We start from the raw sequence: 21,771 nt of genomic DNA on the forward strand, positions 1-21,771 counted from the left end.
GCCTTGACTTTTCTTATGATCTATAACTTGATTTTTTGTTATTAAGTAATTTTTTGTTTATTTTAGTAGAAAGTCAAAATCCCCCAAACAAATAAAAATTAAAACCAAACAAAATCCCAAGACATAAACCCGCCCCAAAAAACCCACAAAAAACAATCAGAGAACGTATCACTATTCTGGTTTCTCATCAGCACCAGTGGTCTTCACCAAGCCATCATCCAAACTCCCTTTAATTCAAGAACTTCTACTAACTGAGGCACCCATGGATAGAGCAGTGTGATCCATGACCCACACTTACATTGCTCAAACATAATTTTTAAAATTTTCTTAAGGGAAAAGCAATCCAATGACCTTATCCTTTCTATGGTCAGCAATTCAAAATATTAATGCAAATTATTATTCTGCCGGAAAAAAAGACTGATTTGCATTCTCTTATTTTAGAATACTGCTTAAGGATGATATTAATAATTTTCAAATTAAATACTTTGAGTTACTGGTACCTTTTCCTAAGAGATGAGTAATTTTAATAAATTTTACTGAAAAGAAAATAAACCACTGATTATTTTTTTTGAAATAACAAAATGAAATCATGTTTGTGGCATAGGGAGGCTTTTCAAAGAGATAACAGTTGCATTGCATCCAACTTCTGTATATTTTCAAAAAATTCTTTCTGTTTTCTTAAATATTTGTTGTCTAGAATAGGTCTATCATTGGGAAAAAAAGTAAATGTTTCACTTTGAACAAAAATTTGCTAATCTAGACCAAGCGCCTTGCAAGTTTAAAAATATGATTTAGATGGTCTCAGAATATACATTTCACAAAACAAAACAGTGCTAATACATAGTATACAAAACGTGAGACCTCTGACACACACAAATGCCAAGAAACAAAGTTCTGAAAATTCAGAAAAGGCATTGAAAAGTACTCCTGGGTTTTTGAACTTACCTGGCAAAATTCTGTGAAATAGTACTTTTTGACCAAATTATACTGAATCAGTTTTTAGTCTCAAAATTGTTCCTTATAATATTAGTATATCTTCATGATTCAAGCCATTATTTTTGTTAAGCATCTCCATATCACCAAATATTTGCAGAACCTCAGATAAAAGGAAGAGCAGAAGGCCATGCCCAATACAGTTTAATTTCCCTGTTAGCACACCCACGTGAAGAAAAATAAACATATTGACAGACAAATAGGCATCACTCTGATTTCACTTACCACTGGCTGATTGCAAAGGTAACGGCAGAGTTCTCCAATGTACTGGATGACAGTCACATTGTACCTCCTGCAGTCACCCCAAAACTGACTGGCTGAGAACTTCTTTTTTAACACACAGGTTGCACCTTTATGGAAACAGTAGGGAGAATGAAATTAGGCAATTGCTCTGTGTGGAAACTTAGCTATAAACCAGGACATCCAAGGAACTAAGACAGCCTTGCTCAGAGAACTATGTGGTATTTAAGCTGTTTTATTTGAGGACATGTGTTCAAACCTGGCAGACAAAGAAGGCAGAGGAAATCAGCCTCCTGGCTGAGACAGCAATGCAATAGATCAGAGCTTAAAACAAAAGTCAGCTTTTCTTCTTACAACACTGTTGGCATTGTAACATAAGAGTTTAAGAGTTTAACCTGAACTCTTGTGTTCAAGCGTTTAGCTGAAAATACCCAGAAAATTCAGGGTGATTAGTAAATCATGTGGGTATCACTGAAGCCTTATTTCTCAAGAAAGTATTCATTAATGCAGATTCAAACAGAATTAACTCACAATACAAGGATCTTTCCCTTGCTCAGACTTGAACTTGATGCATAAGGAAACAAAGTATTTGCCATGGAATTCCAAATAAATCTTTTATAAAAGAGTCATTGAGGACACATATTGTCTCAGTAATACATCTGATTTACTGCCAGTGTCAAAACAGTATACAAATCAAATGGTTAAAAAGTTATATGGGATTTAAAAATACATTAAAAAGCTTTACAGTCTGTAGTAGTCAATGTATTTGTCAATATTTTAAGTTCACCAAATACATTTTAATTCTATTGTACTGTACAATTCTTAGTCATACATACACTAATGCACCATACACACCGCTAAAATACTGCATATGTCCTTAACTTCCTTTTTACTTAAATATAAGGAAGTCAAAACATTTGTGATGCAAATTATGATAACTAATTCCTCTCCACAGAGAGAGCTTGTAGAGATCCCTTGTTAGTACAAAACATCCCCTCTCCCCAGAATACATAACAATTCCAAAAAAGACTACTCACTGAATTTAAGCAAAGCATTAGCTTCCCTAGGGGTAGTGAACCTAAGCATGTTTTATACATTTTTTTAATAATTAATTCTCTATTAACAACAAAAGCAAACAAGGCTTACCCAGGTGAATGCATCCACCAATGCCAAGAAGAGAAGCTGCACTGTGATAAAGAGGCAGAGTAATATAAATTATGTCTTTTGAAGTAGCACCAAAAGCCCACAGTCCAGCAGCTCCTTTAAGAATCTGTAAATGACTAATGACTGCTGCCTTTGGAAGACCTGTAATAAAATCAAAATAATGCATTGAAGGGAATCTGTGTATAAAGTTCTAAAATTATAAGGGTCAATTCTTACTTCTGTAACCAAATTGTCAACCATCTTTTTAGATGGCCATAAATAGACAATTGGCTGTTTAATACAATATTGCACATTTATGTACACATAAACATTAGCCGGTTTGTAACCTCATCTCTTTGCTATTTAGTTTGATAAGTGGAAACATGAAGAAACTCATGGGTTTGCTGCTAGCAAATTATACAAAGCAAGAAGGGACAAAATATTTACTATAGATACGGTCTTCTTTTAACATAAAGAGGCATCACCCCACATTTTGTTAAGAGTCATAGTGATTGTAAGGTAAATAAGAAATGTATGGGATCTACATGGAGTAGGCCACACAGCGGGAGCTTAAGCATCATATATCTTTCTATGCAGTCTAATGACAAATTAACAAAAAAGAAAAAATTAGGGAGAAGACCACATCAGTTAGGTTCCCCTGAACGAGCTTCTCCAAGCTCAGCAGAGCACTTCCCTTCAGCAACGTGCAGACTCACAAAAAGTAGTAGACTCTTGTGCTACTACTCTGGTACCTACTAATCCGAGTAGGGGATGTGATCTTGCATAACATACATGTTCTCAAACACACACACAAACTTCAGTCTACGTCAGGGTGATGATCAAAAGTGAGAAGAGTTAAATACTTCAAAAGATGTAATGATTCATGGTTTTCTCACCTATTCTTGCAAAGCTATTGTTCATTTGAAGACTTAGCTAGACCTGGAAATATAATCTGTGGAGAGTCAAGCTACCCTCCAGGCTATTCCACTTTTCTACACTAAAGTGAAAAGGGAACATGTCTAAGTTGCCAATAAATTGCTTCTAGCAAGAAGTTTTCTACAGTCTTGAGTTTTTTACTTCTGCCTTTACAGAGAGATTACTACAGACTGTGCAAAATACTCCTTTCTTTTAACTAAGATTATCAGTCAAAACATCTGAAAATGTTCAGTAACTCAAAATTAGTTATTCCATACTCTTCAGACTAAACAAACCTTATGATTTTAATTACATAGTATATAATAGAAATTCAATGTATATTTATGTATTTCATACAAAGTTTCAAAAATATTTTATATTATACATAACTGAAACTTGAGACTTCACACAGATATTCTGATTCTAATTGTAAGAAAAAAATCATCCCACCTAGATAATTCTGTAATTTTTTTAGCTAATTAACTCCCAGCTCATACCAAGCAAGCATAAGCATATTTCTCTTAGTAGTATTACAAATAAAACCTAATCTCTTGACAATATTTATAACTTCTTAACTTCTTTATTGGAGACTGGTGTTCTTATTTCCTAAATTTCCTGAGAACCTGAAGCAAATAATTAAATTATTATTTGTATGAAGGCACAAAGCCTCAAACCACATATGCATTTTCAATCTTCATGTGACTAAAACTGTTGTGTTCAATTGAATGAGAATGCCAATCCACTCCTCTTAAAAACAATGCTGCCTTTCATGTCAGCAATCAGGTTTTGTTAAGTCTTAGCTTCTTAGCTGCTGGAGCACAATTCAGACATCTGTTTCTAAACTAAAAGGCTAGTAACTTAATCCTATTTTCTGTCTCTACACTGACCTGCATAAAACATGACTTAATGAAAGAAAAACAAATGTCTATTTGTGTGTTTCAAGATTATTTTTTATAGTTCTAGGTAAAAATCTTAATTACTTTAACTAGGCAGTGTTATGTGGTCACAAAATGCTATCTATTATGAGTGTAAACTGACCAAAAAAGCAATGTTTTATTAACACCTTAGCTGCGAAGTAATAAGAGATAAAGCCTCTCATAGAATTTGTACAATGTGGCAGGAAAAAATAAAGAAGAGAAATGAGTAAAACACCAAATAGAAACAAGAAATATGGGCGGTTTTCTACAGTAATGCTTCTAGATGAGAAACATGACATTTTGCTATTGAGATACTAGAGTTTTAGAAAAATCACGTTTCTAGATGAATGTTGAATGAAAAGATGGACTCTTCAGAAGATCTGTACCTGTTGTTCCCGAAGTAAATATATATAGAACAGCTGACTTGAGGTTGTTGGCAGAGCATCGATTAACTGGAACAGGGTCTTCAGATGCAGCTTCTATTTTGTCCAAAAGGGTATGCACATTTGGAAACGTGGAGTCCTTGGCCATTATCCAAACACTAACATCTTTCTGAAGTTTAGGAAGAATTTCTTCCAAAGTCCCAAGCAAATCTTAAAAATTAACATGAAATAATGTTAATTCCATTATGCCTTGAAAAAAACTAGAGAGTAACGTATTTTTCCTCTTAAAGTTTTACTTCTTATAATACAAAGAGAAATAGAAGTCACCTCCATGGACACAGAGTCAATAAAATAATGATGAACTAGAATGAAAATCCACTGAAAACAAGGTATAATGTGCTAAAAATACTGCTGATCCCACATAGTAAAATGGTCAACTAGCTCTCAAGGCAAACTTGTGAGCCTTGATTACTTGCTCCTATTGTCCACATGATTTTAGGCAACCCTTAGTCATTGTTAAGACCAGAATGAAATGTGGTTAAGTTTCAACTTCATATAAATCTTGAGGAAATCCATGGAGGCATATATATATATATATATATATATATATATATATATACACATAACTAATAATTACAGTACAGGTTTCCTCGGATGACCTCAACAGCAATCTCCTACAGAGAAGTAATTTTTTTTCAAAAGCACAGAAGTGACTAATTTAAAAAGAAACAGCATTTTAACTAAGTTTTATTCTGTTGGCTTATCAGGAAAGAAACAATGAGAGAGGAGAAGAAAATATGTAAAGAGGCCAATCCTTTAATAATCTATTTGGCATTTATATTTTGAAGCATTTTTAAAATGTCACTTTCTCAGAAGACTGCACAATCATTAAATTACTAATGCAGGAAGCACATCAAGAACAGGAACAATACTGTTTCCAATAGAACTCATTTACACCTAAGGGCTTTGATGCATCTCGGTCTAAGTAATTAATCTTACAAATATACCTGTGGGTATAAATTTATTTTATTATCTCATTTTTTATAATAAATAAAGTTGAGTAAACTTTGAATAACCAAGTTTAATACACTTGAATAAACAAAGTTGACATGACTCACCCAGAGCCTCACAATGAGGCATTGCCAGAGCCAGCATTTGAAACCCTGATGTCAACTACAACTCACTTCACAAATATAAAATATGGATACCATATGCATAAATTTTATGCCAAAACAATTGAAGATTATTAATCTTTTAGAAAGCTACTTTAATAATGACAGACTGATGTAGTTATTTTAATTAATAACATACAATTGCTATTACAGATATACAGCCTACTATTATCAACTAAACATGTTTTACAAACCTAAACCCTACAGAGTACAAGTTTTTTATATTTTATGAACATTTAACAAATAGATCTGATGTAGTGTAATATTAAAAATTTTGTTTTCTAAGCTCATAGTACTGCAGAATAATTCAGGAAGCAATCGCCCAAATAATTTTAAAAATCTGAAAGATGGCTTGCATCCTGTTTGAATCACTGAAGTATAGTCGCACTATAAACAGCAACAGAGTGAAAAAATTTGAATAAAAATAATGTCAAGAACAGTAGGATTAACTGCAGGAAATCTGGTGCCATGAATGTCAAGGTTCATTGGCATATTAATTCTGTCTAGCTGTGGTATTATGGAATTATTGTCTATTTTGAGCAATAAATAGAAAAATACAACTGTACCATTTCTAACACATATTAATAAACCCAGTGTGATGGAATAATTATGTACATATTACCTACTTATACTAATTTTTGTGTTCCTATTATTCATGTATGTCTCCCAAATATACTAAGGATAGCTTGTGCAGAACCTAGCAGAAGAAACTACTTCTGTTTTCAAAGGTAGTAAGAGAATATAGCATTCTCTGTCATTCTTTATTAATGCACTGGTTTCATCTACAATGCAAGTCTGTCAAAAAAAAGAGGATTTGCTTTTTTTTTCTTTTTTCCCTTTTTAGTGCATCAAAGGAAGAAAGATGGAACTATTAATTTCAACCCTGCAGGCACACTCAATATTTGAGAATGACATGAGGACACATTTCCCTTTTAGTAGACTGAAACATATTTACTCTCAATTTTTTTCTTCAAACACTCACTCTTAAAACCAATGGCTCTGGAGCTTTTTACTACTATAGAACAATTAAATGATTACACAGCATTATTTTTCTTCTGTGCTCAGGAATCTAGTACTTGGAACAATACATGAACAGCTCCTAATCAAAAGTTACCATGAAAGAAACTTCTCTTTAGATAGCACAGAACAGTAGAAACAATCAACTATTGCCTGAATAAAAAAAGGTAAGTTAAAACAGCTGTATTCGAAGTGCCAGAAACTGAAAGTTATTTCTGGAACACACATGAGATGGAGTGTTTGTAGATGACTCTCAGTTATAATAACATATTTCCAAATAATAATTCTAATGATGGTCAACTAACATTTTGTTCTCCAAACAAAAAACTTCTGTACCAGACATTGTGTAGGGCTGTCTAGTCTTTACACATCATCTTTTCCACCTGTCAGGAAAACACAGCCCTCTTGGATGAGCTATAATTTGTATATCTGTAGAGGTACCTTCTATGTGCACTTCATATAGAAAAGCAACTACACAGTAAAGCAGTTCTGCTATTTAAACTCAAAATTTTACTCAAATAATACTTATTTATTCTTTACACTATGAAAGTATATTGATTTTGGGTTACTTGTTCTGGGAGAAATGTCTCCTCATACAAAATTTGGCTATTTCCATCTATGCCATTTACATTGCTTGTTTACAAACGTTTGCCATTTGCTAATTATTTGGTTCCTACCAGGAAAAAAAATACCTGGAATTGATCAGGATTATATGTTTTTCTGCTTTTGTTTGCTTTTTTCCTCCTCTTACTTTTAAAGCATTATTCAGTGAAAGTTTGTGAAATTGTTACTCTTTATTCACATGAATACATAACTCAGTTACATCTTTTGAGAAGGCAAGGAAAATATGTTTTGAACTACTGTCCTAGGCTTCTAGATGCACAAAGGTTTTTGTGTTATTTTCTAGCAGAGAGATCACGCAGGCTGCTGGCAAGGACACAGTCCCACGCTGATGAAAGGAATACATTAGATTATGAGATCAGTTTGTACTGAACAGAAAGTTACTCAGAAAGAAAACTCCATGAAATGGTTCTTACATAACTTTGATGTGTACCCTGGCTGATATGTTCAGGAAGTTATATCAAATCCAGACTCTTCCCCACACTGTCTGGCCTCAGAAAGTAATTGTTACTTGTACTTGATCCCCCAAGTGACTCAGCTTTTCACAAAGGAGTAATAGCAGGAAAGTCAGATGTGGCTCAGGATCAGTGCTGGGATCTTGAAGTGCCACTGAAGGCAGTAAAAGGTAACACAATATAAATCACCTTGCAAATCACACTCAGCCCTTTTTTCCCCTCAAAGACCATCTGGGAGTAGACACACTAGAGTAAGAGCAAGTGATCAAAGAGATACGGTGTCTAACAGAGCAGGTGTCTTCCACAGGTTTTCTATGGTCCTCTTGTACTAAATGTTTAGGTCTAAATAGCTTTTTATTCCAAATGGATAAGAAAAGGTTGTTTCAATAGAATCCATTCTTTTTTTCATTCAGTGACTAACATGACAGATGAGACTATGTAACATCAAATGACCTTGATTTGCATATACAAAAATTACTTTGCATACTCTCTTTCCCCAAGATATAGACATGCTTCTGTCTAGCTTGGCAGCAGCAGAAAGCACTGCTAGTGCCTCGAGAGTAAAGACTTCTGGCTAGAAAAATGCAATACAGGTGGGAGAGGTACCTCTGTACAGAAGTGCAAAATCACAGGATGGCTGTGAAGAGAAGGAGCCTCTGGAGGTCACCCTGGTCGGATCACCCTGCTCAAGCAGAGCCAGGCAGAGCAGGCTGCCCACACGTGTCCATGCAGCACGTACACTCCCCTAATAGCCTTTGTTATCAGGACTGATGTAAATCAATCTCATGGAGTTTAGGAAGCAATCCTTTAACAGCTGAATCCCTGCATCAGAAGCCACGATGGCCACCTGGGATGTCCTGCTCTGGGCTGAACTCTTCCCAACAGGAAAATACTAAAGATGGCCCAGCAAATAAACTCCATTTGTGCATTTCTGGTGGGTCACTAAACTGTATGTGTTATTTAGTAGTATTGCTGATATAGATGCTACAGATACAATGATAGAACACGTGCAATGTAATCCCTTCTTCAAGCATGTCTTCAATCAATCGGAATATTCACCAAAAAGAACATGGTGCCTTAAGACATGTCTTCATTTTAAGCAGTGCCTTACCTCCTCTGTTTAACCAGCAGCTTTTAAGCAATTACAGGTGGCATAGTCTGGTAACATTTAGTAAGAATGAACAGCTTTTGAAAGAGAAGAGCATACAGTTTCTTTCTTTCTTTTTTACAAGTTCCTCATTGACTTACAAGTTAGTTAACTACTAGTTTTTTATTTAAAAAACAGTTTAAAACTCTAGCTTTTGAATCTCTTTCAAGAAACACTCCCCAAAATGGGAGTGGTGGGAGAAAATGCTTCTGGGAATGGAAGTGTGAAAAGGTTAAGCAACAAATGAAAGCAAGATTTAAATACTCTGGGAACATAGAAGACAAATGAGAGTAGTTAAAGTAAAAAAACACTCTCTCTGACACAAAGGCAAATGGAACTACTGGAAAGACTAAATACTGGCAAATAATAGAATCCATATTTGCCTTTTAGCCAGAGCCTGGATGAGAAGACAAAAAATGTACTTGATTGCACTGAATTTATTAAAATTTACAGAACAAAAACCCCACGCTTTTAGAGAAAGCCATTTCATATAAGAAACCAGCAAGAGGAAGAAACCTTGAAGTTTTTATAACATATCTGGGGCTTAAGAGTAAAACATTCAGTTGCTGCGTTCATAGAATACATTAAGGCAAAATCAAATCCACAAAACTTAAATACTATTGAAATACTCTGAACTAAAGTTAGAAAAAGCAATCCAAGTATGAGGGAATTGTCAGATCAGAAGTTTGATTCCAAGTGCTGAAGCAAAGACAAGATAATACTAATTGGATGGGCTTACCAAACCACAATGCCTGACAAATATGCAGGCACATAACAAAAGGAATAAAAAAAAAGGCATATGAGAGTGATCTTACAAGAGGCACCATGAAAAATGGAGCAAGGTATGGAAGACAATGCAACCATAAATAGTATCAAGCCTAATTGTATGGAGGTATCACATTTTTAAAGAAAAAAGTTTTTGAAAATGAGGTACAAAAAGCTTTCAGATGCAATCATCTCACACAAAAGGAGGCTACATACCATTCTGAGCAGGGAAGATTTTGCCATAAACAATCATCAGTGGGAATTGTTTCAGACAGAAGCTGAAGATTCCCTTCAGCATAAAAGAAAGCTTAATATTAACTAGATATATAGTAAGATGTAACAGTAGAACCTGTACACAGGTTCCTGTTCTAATGTGCTACTACATACAAGAATTTCAAGAGCAAATTTGGTCTTGCTGAACACAAGCAGTCAAATTGTTAAGGGCATAATTTCTCCCGTGCTGCAGCCTATGAATAAGACCAAATGTAATCCAAAACACTGAAGATGTAGTTTGCAACTACTGCAAGAAATGGAAATGCTAAGTCAACCTGCATTTCTTTGTGGAGGGTGTAAAACCTATATATTTTTTAGAAGAATTTCACTATCCAAAAATAGTGAAATTACATACTATATAACGTAATAGTGCCATTACATACTATTCTCTGATTTAAAAAAAGTAGTTTTAATTGCCAGACACCATGCTTGTCTATGGCAGTGATATATACTAGACCACAAGCGGATTGGTTTTAGTGTAAATACTTAGGGAAAAAAAAAATATACCATGTTCAAACTATCCACACTTTTGTGAAAATGGTGCCACAGGAGGAAAATTAACACCTCATGTCTATTGATGAAGAAGAATCCCTTGGTACTAACAATAACACTGGATGAAAACATGTTTAATAGACCTCTAAGAATTATGTAACTGACTGCGCAACCCCAGTGTTAAACATTGTTCTGCAATTTTTATAAACATTAGGGGGAAACTATTACCTATAATAATTAGGTTCAGTATGTTTCTTTCAGGAGTGGTATGAGTTAGGCCTCCCAGTCTCTGGTCTGTGTATAAACTTTCAGTTGCTAAATCTGGACTCCTTTGGAGAGGTTCCTGTAGGTGAGGACCTAGCAACTTTAACTTCTTTCACAGATAAAAATAAAAAAAAGAGCTTCTAAGTCCCGAAGAAAAATCCTGAAAAGGCTCATGGGGACTGGCAGACTTACAGCAGAGAATAAAAACCTTTAATAAAGTAAGAAGTCCAAAATGTTAAAATACCAGCTGAGAAACTAATTTGTTGGTATTTCTGTTGCAACAGCTGTCTGCACACAGCTCTTCCCTTGTGAGCAGAGGCAAACTCCCAGAGGAACATAGTTCAACACACTTGCTCTTACTATCAGCTGCTGATGGCAAATTAAGAGCGGAGAAACACAATTCCTAGCCCTGCTCCGCAAATTCTGCTTTTTTCATCCATTAGTTACCCCTAACTTAAATAAAAACTCTCAGCTACAAGCTTTGATCCAAAGTTTCTCCCTCGCCACAGTCAATAAGCAGGGAATTCCTGAGCACTAATTCCCTTCCTCAATCCATACACTCAAAAGTACATATTCATAAAAAGGATCTAAACAAGATTTTAAAAAAATTAAGTAAGAAAGCAGAATGAAAAGCTGTCAGTTCAGAAGTCTTGTTATCATGTATTTAGATTATATTTAAATTGGCTTTTGCTTCATTGGCTTGATTTAGTTACCAGACATCTTAAACTAACAAACCATATAGAATCAGAATAAGAATATTCATAATTTAAAAATATGTAAGGGAAAAGTCTTAAATGCATTTTTGAAAACACAACTTCATAGCAGCAGAGAACAGATGGAAGAAAATTCTACCATTTAGGTGTCCTGGGTGTAAAACCCCACAACTTGTGTAACAGCAGGAAAGCAAGAAGTGTGCAACAGAAGAAAGATAAAGGAGACTTGAGACAATATTTTTAAAGAGCTGGGACAACATTAATATGCAATATTTAGATATATTTTCTCCAATCAAGTGTCAAGCTTCTGTGCAGTCCTTGAGCCTTGCAGGTTCACTTTCACTTCATCATAAATGAGTTTTGGCAAGTTTATGTTTTGGATCTGTCTTCAGTTTATACATCTATCTAATTAAGCCCAATTTTGAATCATTCAGTAAAAACGTAATACTCCAGAAAGTTGCACCACACACACTACCATACCTATACAAACACAGCAATCTCTTCTACACTCCAATACCAACAGTAGGTTTGTTATTATGAATCAACCTCCTACGTACTCTACTCCTGAAACTTTATTCTTGGAAAACTGTTGTACCTCTGCAAACAGCTGAACAGCAGGGGCTGTACAGTCCAAGTTTACACCTTCCAGTTTTGCAGTCTGCTTGATCAGTAGAAGGATAGGCAGATAGTACAAGAGAATAAAGTACAGTACTTAACTAAGATTAAATTTGACTACAAGAGAATAAAGTACATGACTTAAGTAAGATTAAATTTGACTATTTGAGAAGTAATTTTAATGCTTTCAGAGACACTTTTACTGACACAATTAAACACTTGGAACAGGCTGTACTTAAATCTCCAAAACTCTCCTGCAATACACATTTTTTAAGAGAAGGTTAAATGATGTTCACAAAGCACGGATATAATTGATTCTGTCTGAGAGACTGAAGCTTTATAATATCTTGAAGCCCCCTCCGGCTCTGTGTTTCTTTCTCTAAATCAGTTTTCCAACAAACGATCAGGAGGGTCAGGAATGTGGGAGATGTGACATTAAAAGCTTTGGATGTAGGAATGAGTAGTATACCCTACCTGCTCCCACAACCAGTATCTTGGGCTCACAGCTACTGACACAGTGCAGGAGCGATCTGAAGCGGACATTGAAGTTGAGGAAGGCCACCACACAGCCCAGTTTGGCCAGTCCGAACCACACGTGGATGAAGTCTGGCTCGTTCCCCATCAGCAAGGCCACCGTGTCCCCCTTCTTCAGAGCCTCGTGCTGCAGGAAGACCTGCGCTATCCTGTTACTCCTCCGGTCCACATCTCTGTAGGTGTGAACGGTCCCTTCGTAGATGAGGAACGGTTTGTGCGGCTGCTTCTCCGCCAGCTTCACAAACTCATCCAGGACGGTGACAACCCTCCCTTGCAGCCGGTACATCTCCATTCTCAGCCCATAGATCAACACTTTGAGCAGGTATCTCAGGTCGGCCCAGAAGTAGGGGAAGAGAAGCTTCTGGATGAAGTGCAAGGAAAGAATCCCGACAGCAGCCCCCGATACCCAGGAGGGCGGCACTGGGAGCGGGTAAAGCTCTTCCCAGCCGCGCATCTCCCGCAGCCGGGCCGCAGCACGGCCGGGCAGGGAGCGGAGGCGGAGGCCGGCGGGGGCTGAGGCTCTTCCCACCTTCACCTCCTCCGCAGCGGGACAGCAGCGCGAGGGAGCCAGGGAGACAGGAGCTCCGGCGGCGCGGCTCGGCTCGGCACGGCTCGGCACGGCTCGGCCGGAGTCCCCGCCCGCCTCCGCCTCGCCGCACCTGCGGGACGCCCGGCGGGAGCGGGGCTGAGGCGGGACACTCCTCCCCCCTCGGCCCCGGCACTCACGCACAGCGCCGGGCTGCTGCTGCTGCCGATGCTGCTGCCGATGCTGCAGCCGGTGCTGCTGCTGCAGCCGGTGCTGCTGCCGATGCTGCTGCCGCTGCCGCTGCCGCTGCCGCTGCGGGTGCTGCCGGCGAGGCGGCGGCCGCTCCCTGAGCCGGTTGCATAAGGTGCGATCCCCGCTCGCCCCGCCGGCGGCCGCAGCCCGGGTTGGCTCCCCGGGCGCAGGAAGCCTCGCCCCGGCCGGGGCGGCGGCGGAGCGAGCTCCGGGCGCGGAACCGGGCGCGGAACCGAGCGCGGAACCGAGCGCGGAACCGGGCGCGGAACCGAGCGCGGAACCGGGCGCGGAACCGGGCGCGGAACCGGGCGCGGAACCGGGCGCGGAACCGGGCGCGGAACCGGGCGCGGAACCGGGCGGTGGGAGGCGCCGGCGCAGGTGGCTCCCGCCGGTCCCCGCAGCTCGGCCCCCGCCCCAGGCTGGAGGGCAGCCGACACCTGAAGAGCGTTTTCAGCTCTCTCCAGTTCCGTTTTGTTCTGTTTACCACTAAGATTATTAGATCAAGAATGTACAGACACAGGTCTGTTGTACGAACGCTGACTGGATACGCGTTGAAAACATGGACATGCTTGAAAAATTCGAGCAACAGTGCAAAACTATTCTGTTAGTAGATTTCGTGCAAAATTATATTATTAGTAGATTTCATGCCTCTTTAAAGGCGGTATTGTCAGTAGGCTGACAGGTTTTTATTGATATTGTAGTGTCCTTTACTTGCAAAGTGCAGGGGATGTGTATGTTCTGTGCTAGCTAGGTGTACATTTACATGAAGAAATAAATATTTAGGTTTTCAGGTGATTTCAGAATCCCCTCTTCCAGAAGGACATGTGAGAATAGAGAGGTCTAGCTTGCTTTTCTTAGGTGGAGATAACTTAAAGGGCCAGTATTTATAATTTCTTCAAAGTAACTAATAGGCAGACTAAACGCTGCATTTACCTGTGCTTAACACACAAAAACACACAGTAGTTATTTGACTGACTGGAGTTTGGCTGCATAAATAATGAATAAAGGGAAAGGCCATGACTCATAAAGAAGACGCATACTTATGATTTGAAGGAAGATAGAAGCTGACAGGTACTCTTGTTTGCAGATTGCTTTGCAAGAAGAAGCCAGAAAGAAAGCAGGAGACACGGCAGCTCCGGTCAATGAAAAGCTCTTGGCGTATGGATGAGTGAGAGGAAAAGCAATAGATAATTGATAGAGCACAAAAGTAAACTAAATTCAGAATGGGCTGCAGATAAGAGAGATGTATTTTAAATATAGTGTGCTGTGAGCTAAAAATCAGCCAGGCAATAGTGCATTTACTAAAGTGACTAATGATTAGTGTGTTGCCACATGTCACCTGAACAGAGAGGAAGAATTTTGTATCTTGGATTTATCTCGGATGTTATCAGTGCTGCTGATCCCCAAGAACTGAAATGATGAGCAAGACATTAACACAGAGACTCTGGTAGTCTGGAATACGCCATTTCAAATCAAAATTGTAGGTTTGTGGTCTCTGAATTGTCCCTTTTCCTGTTAATTCTACATAGAAATTATATTGATCCTCTTTACTCAGTATACAAGTTTCTTGTAAACATAAGCAATCCTCCTGAAGGGAGACAGGAAAATTCTCTAATGCATAAGTTATTTTCCAGTAATTTTCTGGTCTGTTATAAAAATGGGTAGGACATGCCAGGAAATATCAATAGGCAATGGAAAATCACATAGCTCAGGTGAAGCCATGCTGGAATTGGATTCAAACCTGCCTGTGCCAAAACTGGGATATTGGATTAATCTCTTACAATGTCCCCAAAGTGGGTTTTTTAGTCAAGCTACACGACTAACCTTACACCTCAAAGCCCTCTTAGTTCCTTGGTTTGATGGTTACACAAACAGCTATAGGTCATACATGAGGATCTGCAGTTTCTATTCTATGCTAAGTAAAATGGTAGCTGGTCCAGCACCTAAAGTTAGGAGATGGGTTAGGAATTAGTTAAATTCACTTTCAATATTTTTGCTCTCTCTAGTTTTGGTTCTTAATCCCGTGGAGATACATGCACATTTGTTTTGGGTTTTTTTTTTTTTTAAGTAAGCAGTGTAGAATTTGAATGGCTCAAATTAATTTTTTTTTGCTACCTATTTCATATCAGCAGTCAAGATGCAATTATCTGCATGCATGGGTTGATGAATGTAACATATGAACAATCAAGAGAACCTGATTTACCATATACATTGAATAAGTTATTGGAAAAAATAGTTGTCTGGAAAAAAATGTATCTTATTATGAGAATAAAATTGCTAACATAGCACGTATTTGCATGTGGCATACCCATATTGTGAAGAAACCCTAATTAAAACTATTCCAAATTTTAACTTAAAAAAAACCCTAGAAAGTTTTCATATTTTAAATGTATTTATTTTGAAGTAAATAAACCCCCAAAAATATAGTGAGAAATTACCTGTTAATCAGGTTCTTGTTAAATGTCATGAGCTGGAATTTAATTTACTTTTGACATTATGTAGGACGCATAAACTCATACCACAGACAAACCACTGAGCCCTGAATTATTTAGTACACTGTAATTATTCTGCTCAATTTCACTTCAACAGAAAACATTTTGATGCCTGAGAGTATGCTATGACCCAATAGCGAAATATAAAGGAGTTTCATTTTCTACTGGTGGAACTCATATGTGGAAGTATTTTTTTTAATGTGGTACCAAAATCTCAATAGTGCAAGAAAATACAGATTACAGAAATGCTTCTTCAGCATAAAAACCTGTAGTTTTGATATTGCCATTTTGACACGTTGTGCCTTTTAATATCCAGATAACACAATATGGTGCTGTACATACATTTTATTAACTCTGAACCTGGCTAATATCCCCATGGGAATTTGCTTGGACTGTTTTAGTGACATAAGTATCAGTTTAGGGGGCAGGGGGAAAAGCTATTTTAAATAAGATTTTTTTTTGATACATGGAGTTTTTGGGTCCCCTTGTGGGAAATAATAGCATAAATTCTGAAGTGTCAGCTATTTCCTAGTTTCTTACTAAAGTAATTTTAAAGCAGTGAATTTTTCCATCTGAAACAGATTTTTTGAAATCTACAACAGAAAGAGATTAAACAGAAACTCCTTCAAGATAAAAAGTCTATGATTTAAAGATAGATTCCTGACTTTTCAGATTGTCAGAATGCTGTAATATGGAAGAGGAAGAAAATAGCATCATATTCTGAATATTGTCTTGCAGATTGTTCACCATATTGAGTTCTTCCTTTTTTGTATTTCAAAATAAATATATTTCAATATATATATTGCCTTTTAAATATATATTCTATTTTAAAACATAATCCAGAATATTAAATAAAAAATAAAAATACCTTGAAAACGCAATTTTCAGATTTTCACATCTCACTCTTCAATTCCATTACCATGAAAGTAAAACAATAATATCCAAGTAATTGTGTCTATTAATTTCTAGAGGTTAGCTGTGAAATATATGTCTAGCAAAGTCTAAAATCTTAAATCTAAAATTAAACAAGTAATAAACAAACCAGAATTTAATGTCTGAGCGGTCAGTAAGCAAGTCATAATGCTGAAGCAGCCACACAAAACTAACTTTTGACTAATAAAATCCAATGGGAATTTGGAGACTGAATGGTGTAGTCATACTACAGTTATTACAGAGACCTGAGGAGGTAAAGTTTGTCATGGCACAGACCAGACATTGTAGAAGTTTTTCATCACAGTAAAACATTTAGGATTTAAATCCATAGGAAATTAAAAATAATTTTTACAATATTATGGAATGCTTGTTAATTCTGTTGTTATTTGAGGACATTCATTTGAAATACTTACATTACATAAAGTGCCTTGTCTCAAGTAATTCCCCTACAGCATGTCAGCACTACAGACTTGTGGCAACCTTTCAAAAATGTAAAGAAATATCATCTCTGATACATGAAATTTTATTAACAGAAAGCTTTACTATTGATGTGATAGATAATTTTAAACCCCCCATATTTTATTTTAAATTTTATTTAGCTTTGAATAGGCTCTACTTGTAAATTTTTAGTTTTTCCTGAATTCATGAAAATGTGTTTAATGAAAATATGTGCTAGCATTCTGTAAATTTAGCCACAAGCTTCCAAAGAGGCGTACTGAAATGTTCAATTTTTCTCACTCCTAGAAGAACTTTGTGGACCACTGATGGAATGAGTTCACAACAGTGAGTCTTTTGGTCCTGAAAAGACAGAGCTGGGGTTCAGTCCCACTGTCATCCAGAAGTGATGTGAATTGGGCAAGCTTATATAATTGAGATGAAATAATTATATAGAAGGATTTCACATTGTAGTCTGATCATCCCTAACTGGTGGTTTTGATTTTATTCATTCCCCAGCTCCTGCTTATCAAGTATAAAACACGGCACTGACCTGCCAAAGGGATGCATGACTCTAAAGAACAAGTCATTGTTCATACAGAAAGATGAAATAAGATACACATGAAAAGTCGAATCTGAGTAGAAGTCCTTTATAAACAATATTCTGGTGTCATCTAAGGTGTAAGGAAAACAAGAAGATTTGAAAGCATGGAGAAACCCCAGACAGGACATGAAATGAAATGAAAAAGAGAAGGAAACAGACTTCTCCTCAGTAGGAAGTGCTATCATTTCCACATTCTTTAAATAGATACTTTGTTGACCACTAGTTTAACTTGACTCATGTTATGGGTGATTTGAAAATAACTTAAGAGTTTTTGAAAGTTCTACACCTTCATTTTTTTGTTATTCTTAATTTTTTTCTAGACTATCAGTGCAGAGCATTGCATCCTAATTCCTTTTTCTTTTCATGTCAAATGACAAAAGCATTCTTGTATACAATCTTAGCGGGCTTGGAATAGGTTGATGTAAGAGTCTAGAAGAAATCTTCCAGTGATTGTCAGGGAAATTTTCTGGTGTGTTGGCCTGTGTCAAAACTGCACGGAGCAGATATGGCATGAAAATCATGAGCAAAACTCAAAATTAGGTAACTGTCTCTAAGAAATCACATATGAGCTAGATGCCTACCATAACCATTATTTGCTTCTGCTTTTTGGGCATGTGCTAGGGAGACAAATTTTAATTTTAAATAATATTTTTTTAAAGAAGCATCTTTCAGATCAGGGTGTTTTCAGTAAGCACCAGTTGGAAATATTCAGTGTTTTCATTATCATGGTGAATTTCTAGGTGAAAGGGCTGCTGTACTCATCTTTCAAAGGATTAGAACAGGGTGTCTGCTTTCTGTGCCTTCAGGCACATGTAAGATAGTTTTCAACTTGTCTCTGCTTTCTGAGCTTTCATGTTTGCAACACAGTTAAACAGTATGCCAGAGAACATCTGCCCCTTATTTGTGCTTTCATTGTTTTGTGCTTCGATTGCATTTGAAATTTTATCTGATGACCATGGCAATAGTATTATCAATGTTGACTGGTATAATAGTTCATTCCTGTGACCTCTCCTTGCTAGAAGCACTTCCTTGTACTAATATTTATGATACTGTGTCTTAAGTTTTAAGAAATTAGGTCTTCTATATGGAACAACATTTTCAGAAATACTTTGCCATATAATTTGATATAATTTGGCTATATGCTAAAATACTGACTTCTCTAAATTCAGTAGCAAAAACTTCCACTCACTTTCTTAGCTTTCTTCTCACATGTTCCTTTTCTGTGGTGTCAAAATGAAGAGAGGAAAATTACTCTCTTGAAAGCCCAAGAAACAACTTACAACAGAAGAGGAAGAAAAGAATTTAAAGTACTTAAGAGTTACAGGTACTTGTACTTCTCTGCACATGTTTCAGCATTACTGAATCCTGAAACCACAGTCATTTCCTGGCACAAGAGACTCATTCCTCAAGCATCTTCTATGTAGATCCTGTTCAATGTGATTTTAAATCAAAGTGATCTTGTATTAAGTTTGCTGGATTGAGTTGGCGCATTGTTGTGCTAATAACATAGCTAATATCTGTTTTTCTGGCACGTACGAATTTTGATGCTTGAGACAAGCTTTTATGCTTCTGTTTATTTTTTTTTTCTGGTATTCCCCTTTCCCCCTTCACAAGGCAGCTTACTTTGAGAGATGATGGAGAGAACCCCTTTTCCTATTCCTGTGGCTCTGTTATACACAGTCAGAGTCACCAAGCAGCAGCAGAAGAGCTACTCCACAGCCTGAGGTGCAAAACAGCTGCTGAGGATGCCCCTAACATAGGCAAAAGCACCCTCCCTGACCAGAGGGCAGTCTGGCTACACCTAAACACGCTGGGGTCTGGAGCACCTCAATACAGGAGCTGCCAGCAGTCCCAGACATGGTAATGGATCAGGTCCAGGGTAGGAGATGAGGCCAGAAGTAGCACCAGAGACAACAACACGAGAATGTCCATCCACAGGGCAGCACAGCTCAGCTCAGGTAAGTGTGGCTGCCCAGCCCTGAACTTAGACCCTTTGGAGCTTTTGGGTGGAGGAGAACATCCCAAATGATTGCTGGGGATCAGGGCCATTAGGGCAACTTTATGTCACTACCTGTTACCTGATTCTTGCAGGTTCTAAGAAGCTGGTGGAGCCTCATATCTTCAGCAGTTTTCTGACAAGTGTTTTTTCTGAAATAAAAAAACCTTTTATGTTCATTCAGGTAACTTGTCATATGAACTGCAGATGAAATCTGTCATATTCAATCACCTTGACTGATAAACCTCATGAGGATAATGGGGAACAAATGTAGGAAGAAAGTTAATGAGGAACAAATAAGGTGACTCAATCACATACTTTACTATTATTAACTTTACTTTTTATTTATGTGATGCAGTCTCTACTACATGCAAAGAAAATATCTTTTGTGTGTGTCATTTTATGGTGTTTGTAAGATTTAAGCCATGAACATTTCAGACAAATTGGCCATATTCTTACTTTGTAACTGCCTGGGGTGTGTCTGTGTTATTAAGTGGTTATCTTAAAAATGAGGAGGTAAGTATGAAGGTATCTTCAAATACTAGTCTGGTAATAAAAAGAAAAAAAACCATGGTAACCACAAGGCAAGTGTAGGCACTTTTAAAGTCAGCATTATCTGAGTAAATAGCTATGCTTTTATTTCTAGAAGGCACTTTCTTGCCAACAACTTCATCTGGATGGAGTTGAATAACTTCTTACATCTATATGATGTTGCAAAATTATTTCATGCCAAGAAAAAGAAATTGTGTTGAAATAAAAATTGTTGACGGTATGTCTGTGTGCAGGGGCCATTTTTGATAAAGGACTTGCTGAAATCTACATTAGTAGCCTGTGTTGTACACCAGTCCCTTAGCCACCTAACAACAGCTGGCCCATTGGCTATTTCCAACCTCATAGTCTTGTCTCAATAAGTGCTCCATAAGGGTTAGTGGTCAGTGAGACACCAATAAATGTCAAGATAGTCTCGTTTTGTCTTCTCTCCCCTAGAATACTGTTCACTCAGTTAACACATGTTAACAGCATTGAAAATGGCTTTAACATAAGGTAGTGACCTCTACTTCCCACTGAAAGCAAAAGGAATTCTGTGAGATTTCTCAAGGTCAGCTGATTGTGGAACAATGTACAAAAATGACCAGCCAAAATGGTATCACTGGAATAATTTTTGTTGATATGTTTTCCTACATTTCCATCTGTCTGCAAACCATGATAAAGGAAAACTAACAGCCCGAGGAAATCACCTTACATGTTGCTTTTGTAATTGCAACATTATGCCAAGGCAGGAAAGTTTTTGCCTGACTAGCTTGTGTAATCATGAAAGCAGACAATTGCCTAGCTGGAGCAAGAAAAAACACAAACTTCAGAAGAAACACAAACTATGTGATGGCAGTGACTACAGCATTCTGCCTAGACAGCACAGGTTCTGGCATAGCAGTAAGTCTCCTCTCATGTGTTCTTTTCTGTAAGTAGCTCAGTGAAGACCTCTCACCTGATAAAACAGCAAGAGCTGGAGGCGGGGGGTAACCTTTTCCTTTTTTTCTTTATTCTTTTTTTTTTTTTCCTTTCTTTCTTTTTTCTTTTTCAGACGTCTTCTGACAACAGGGACAGGAAAAAACAAAGAAGGACAGAGAGGCCAGTGATGTGCTGCACATCCAGTCCCCTTTCCTGTGCCCTGTCCCTCAGCATTACATTCCCTTCTAAATGTGTGGTATAGGCTCTTTGCATTGTGAGAACTCAGGGAAGGGCAGTGATAAGGAAAGAAACAACATGTCATAGTTACACTTATTCCAACTTTCATACTGACTATTTGTTTGCCTGAAAATAAAGTTCAGAAGTCTTTACTATGCCGATATACTTCAGGAATAAAGTATTTCTTT

General features: G+C 37.4%; 1 protein-coding gene across 1 annotated transcript in view; it reads right to left on the bottom strand.

The window, feature by feature from the left end:
• The window catches only part of SLC27A6 (solute carrier family 27 member 6), a 36,070-nt gene extending 22,788 nt beyond the window's left edge, over window positions 1-13,282 (bottom strand). The window contains exons 1-4 of the mRNA XM_031507392.3: window positions 12,600-13,282; window positions 4,595-4,801; window positions 2,380-2,538; window positions 1,219-1,343 (exon numbers count right to left, since the gene is read on the bottom strand). Of these exons, the coding sequence (XP_031363252.2) occupies window positions 1,219-1,343; window positions 2,380-2,538; window positions 4,595-4,801; window positions 12,600-13,113 (1,005 nt within the window). The 5' untranslated portion in view covers window positions 13,114-13,282. The remainder of the gene's footprint in view (window positions 1-1,218; window positions 1,344-2,379; window positions 2,539-4,594; window positions 4,802-12,599) is intronic.
• Between the last annotated feature and the right edge of the window lie 8,489 nt (window positions 13,283-21,771).

Source organism: Lonchura striata, chromosome Z (assembly GCF_050655825.1).
Source record: "Lonchura striata isolate lonStrDom1 chromosome Z, ASM5065582v1, whole genome shotgun sequence".
NCBI lineage: Eukaryota > Metazoa > Chordata > Aves > Passeriformes > Estrildidae > Lonchura > Lonchura striata.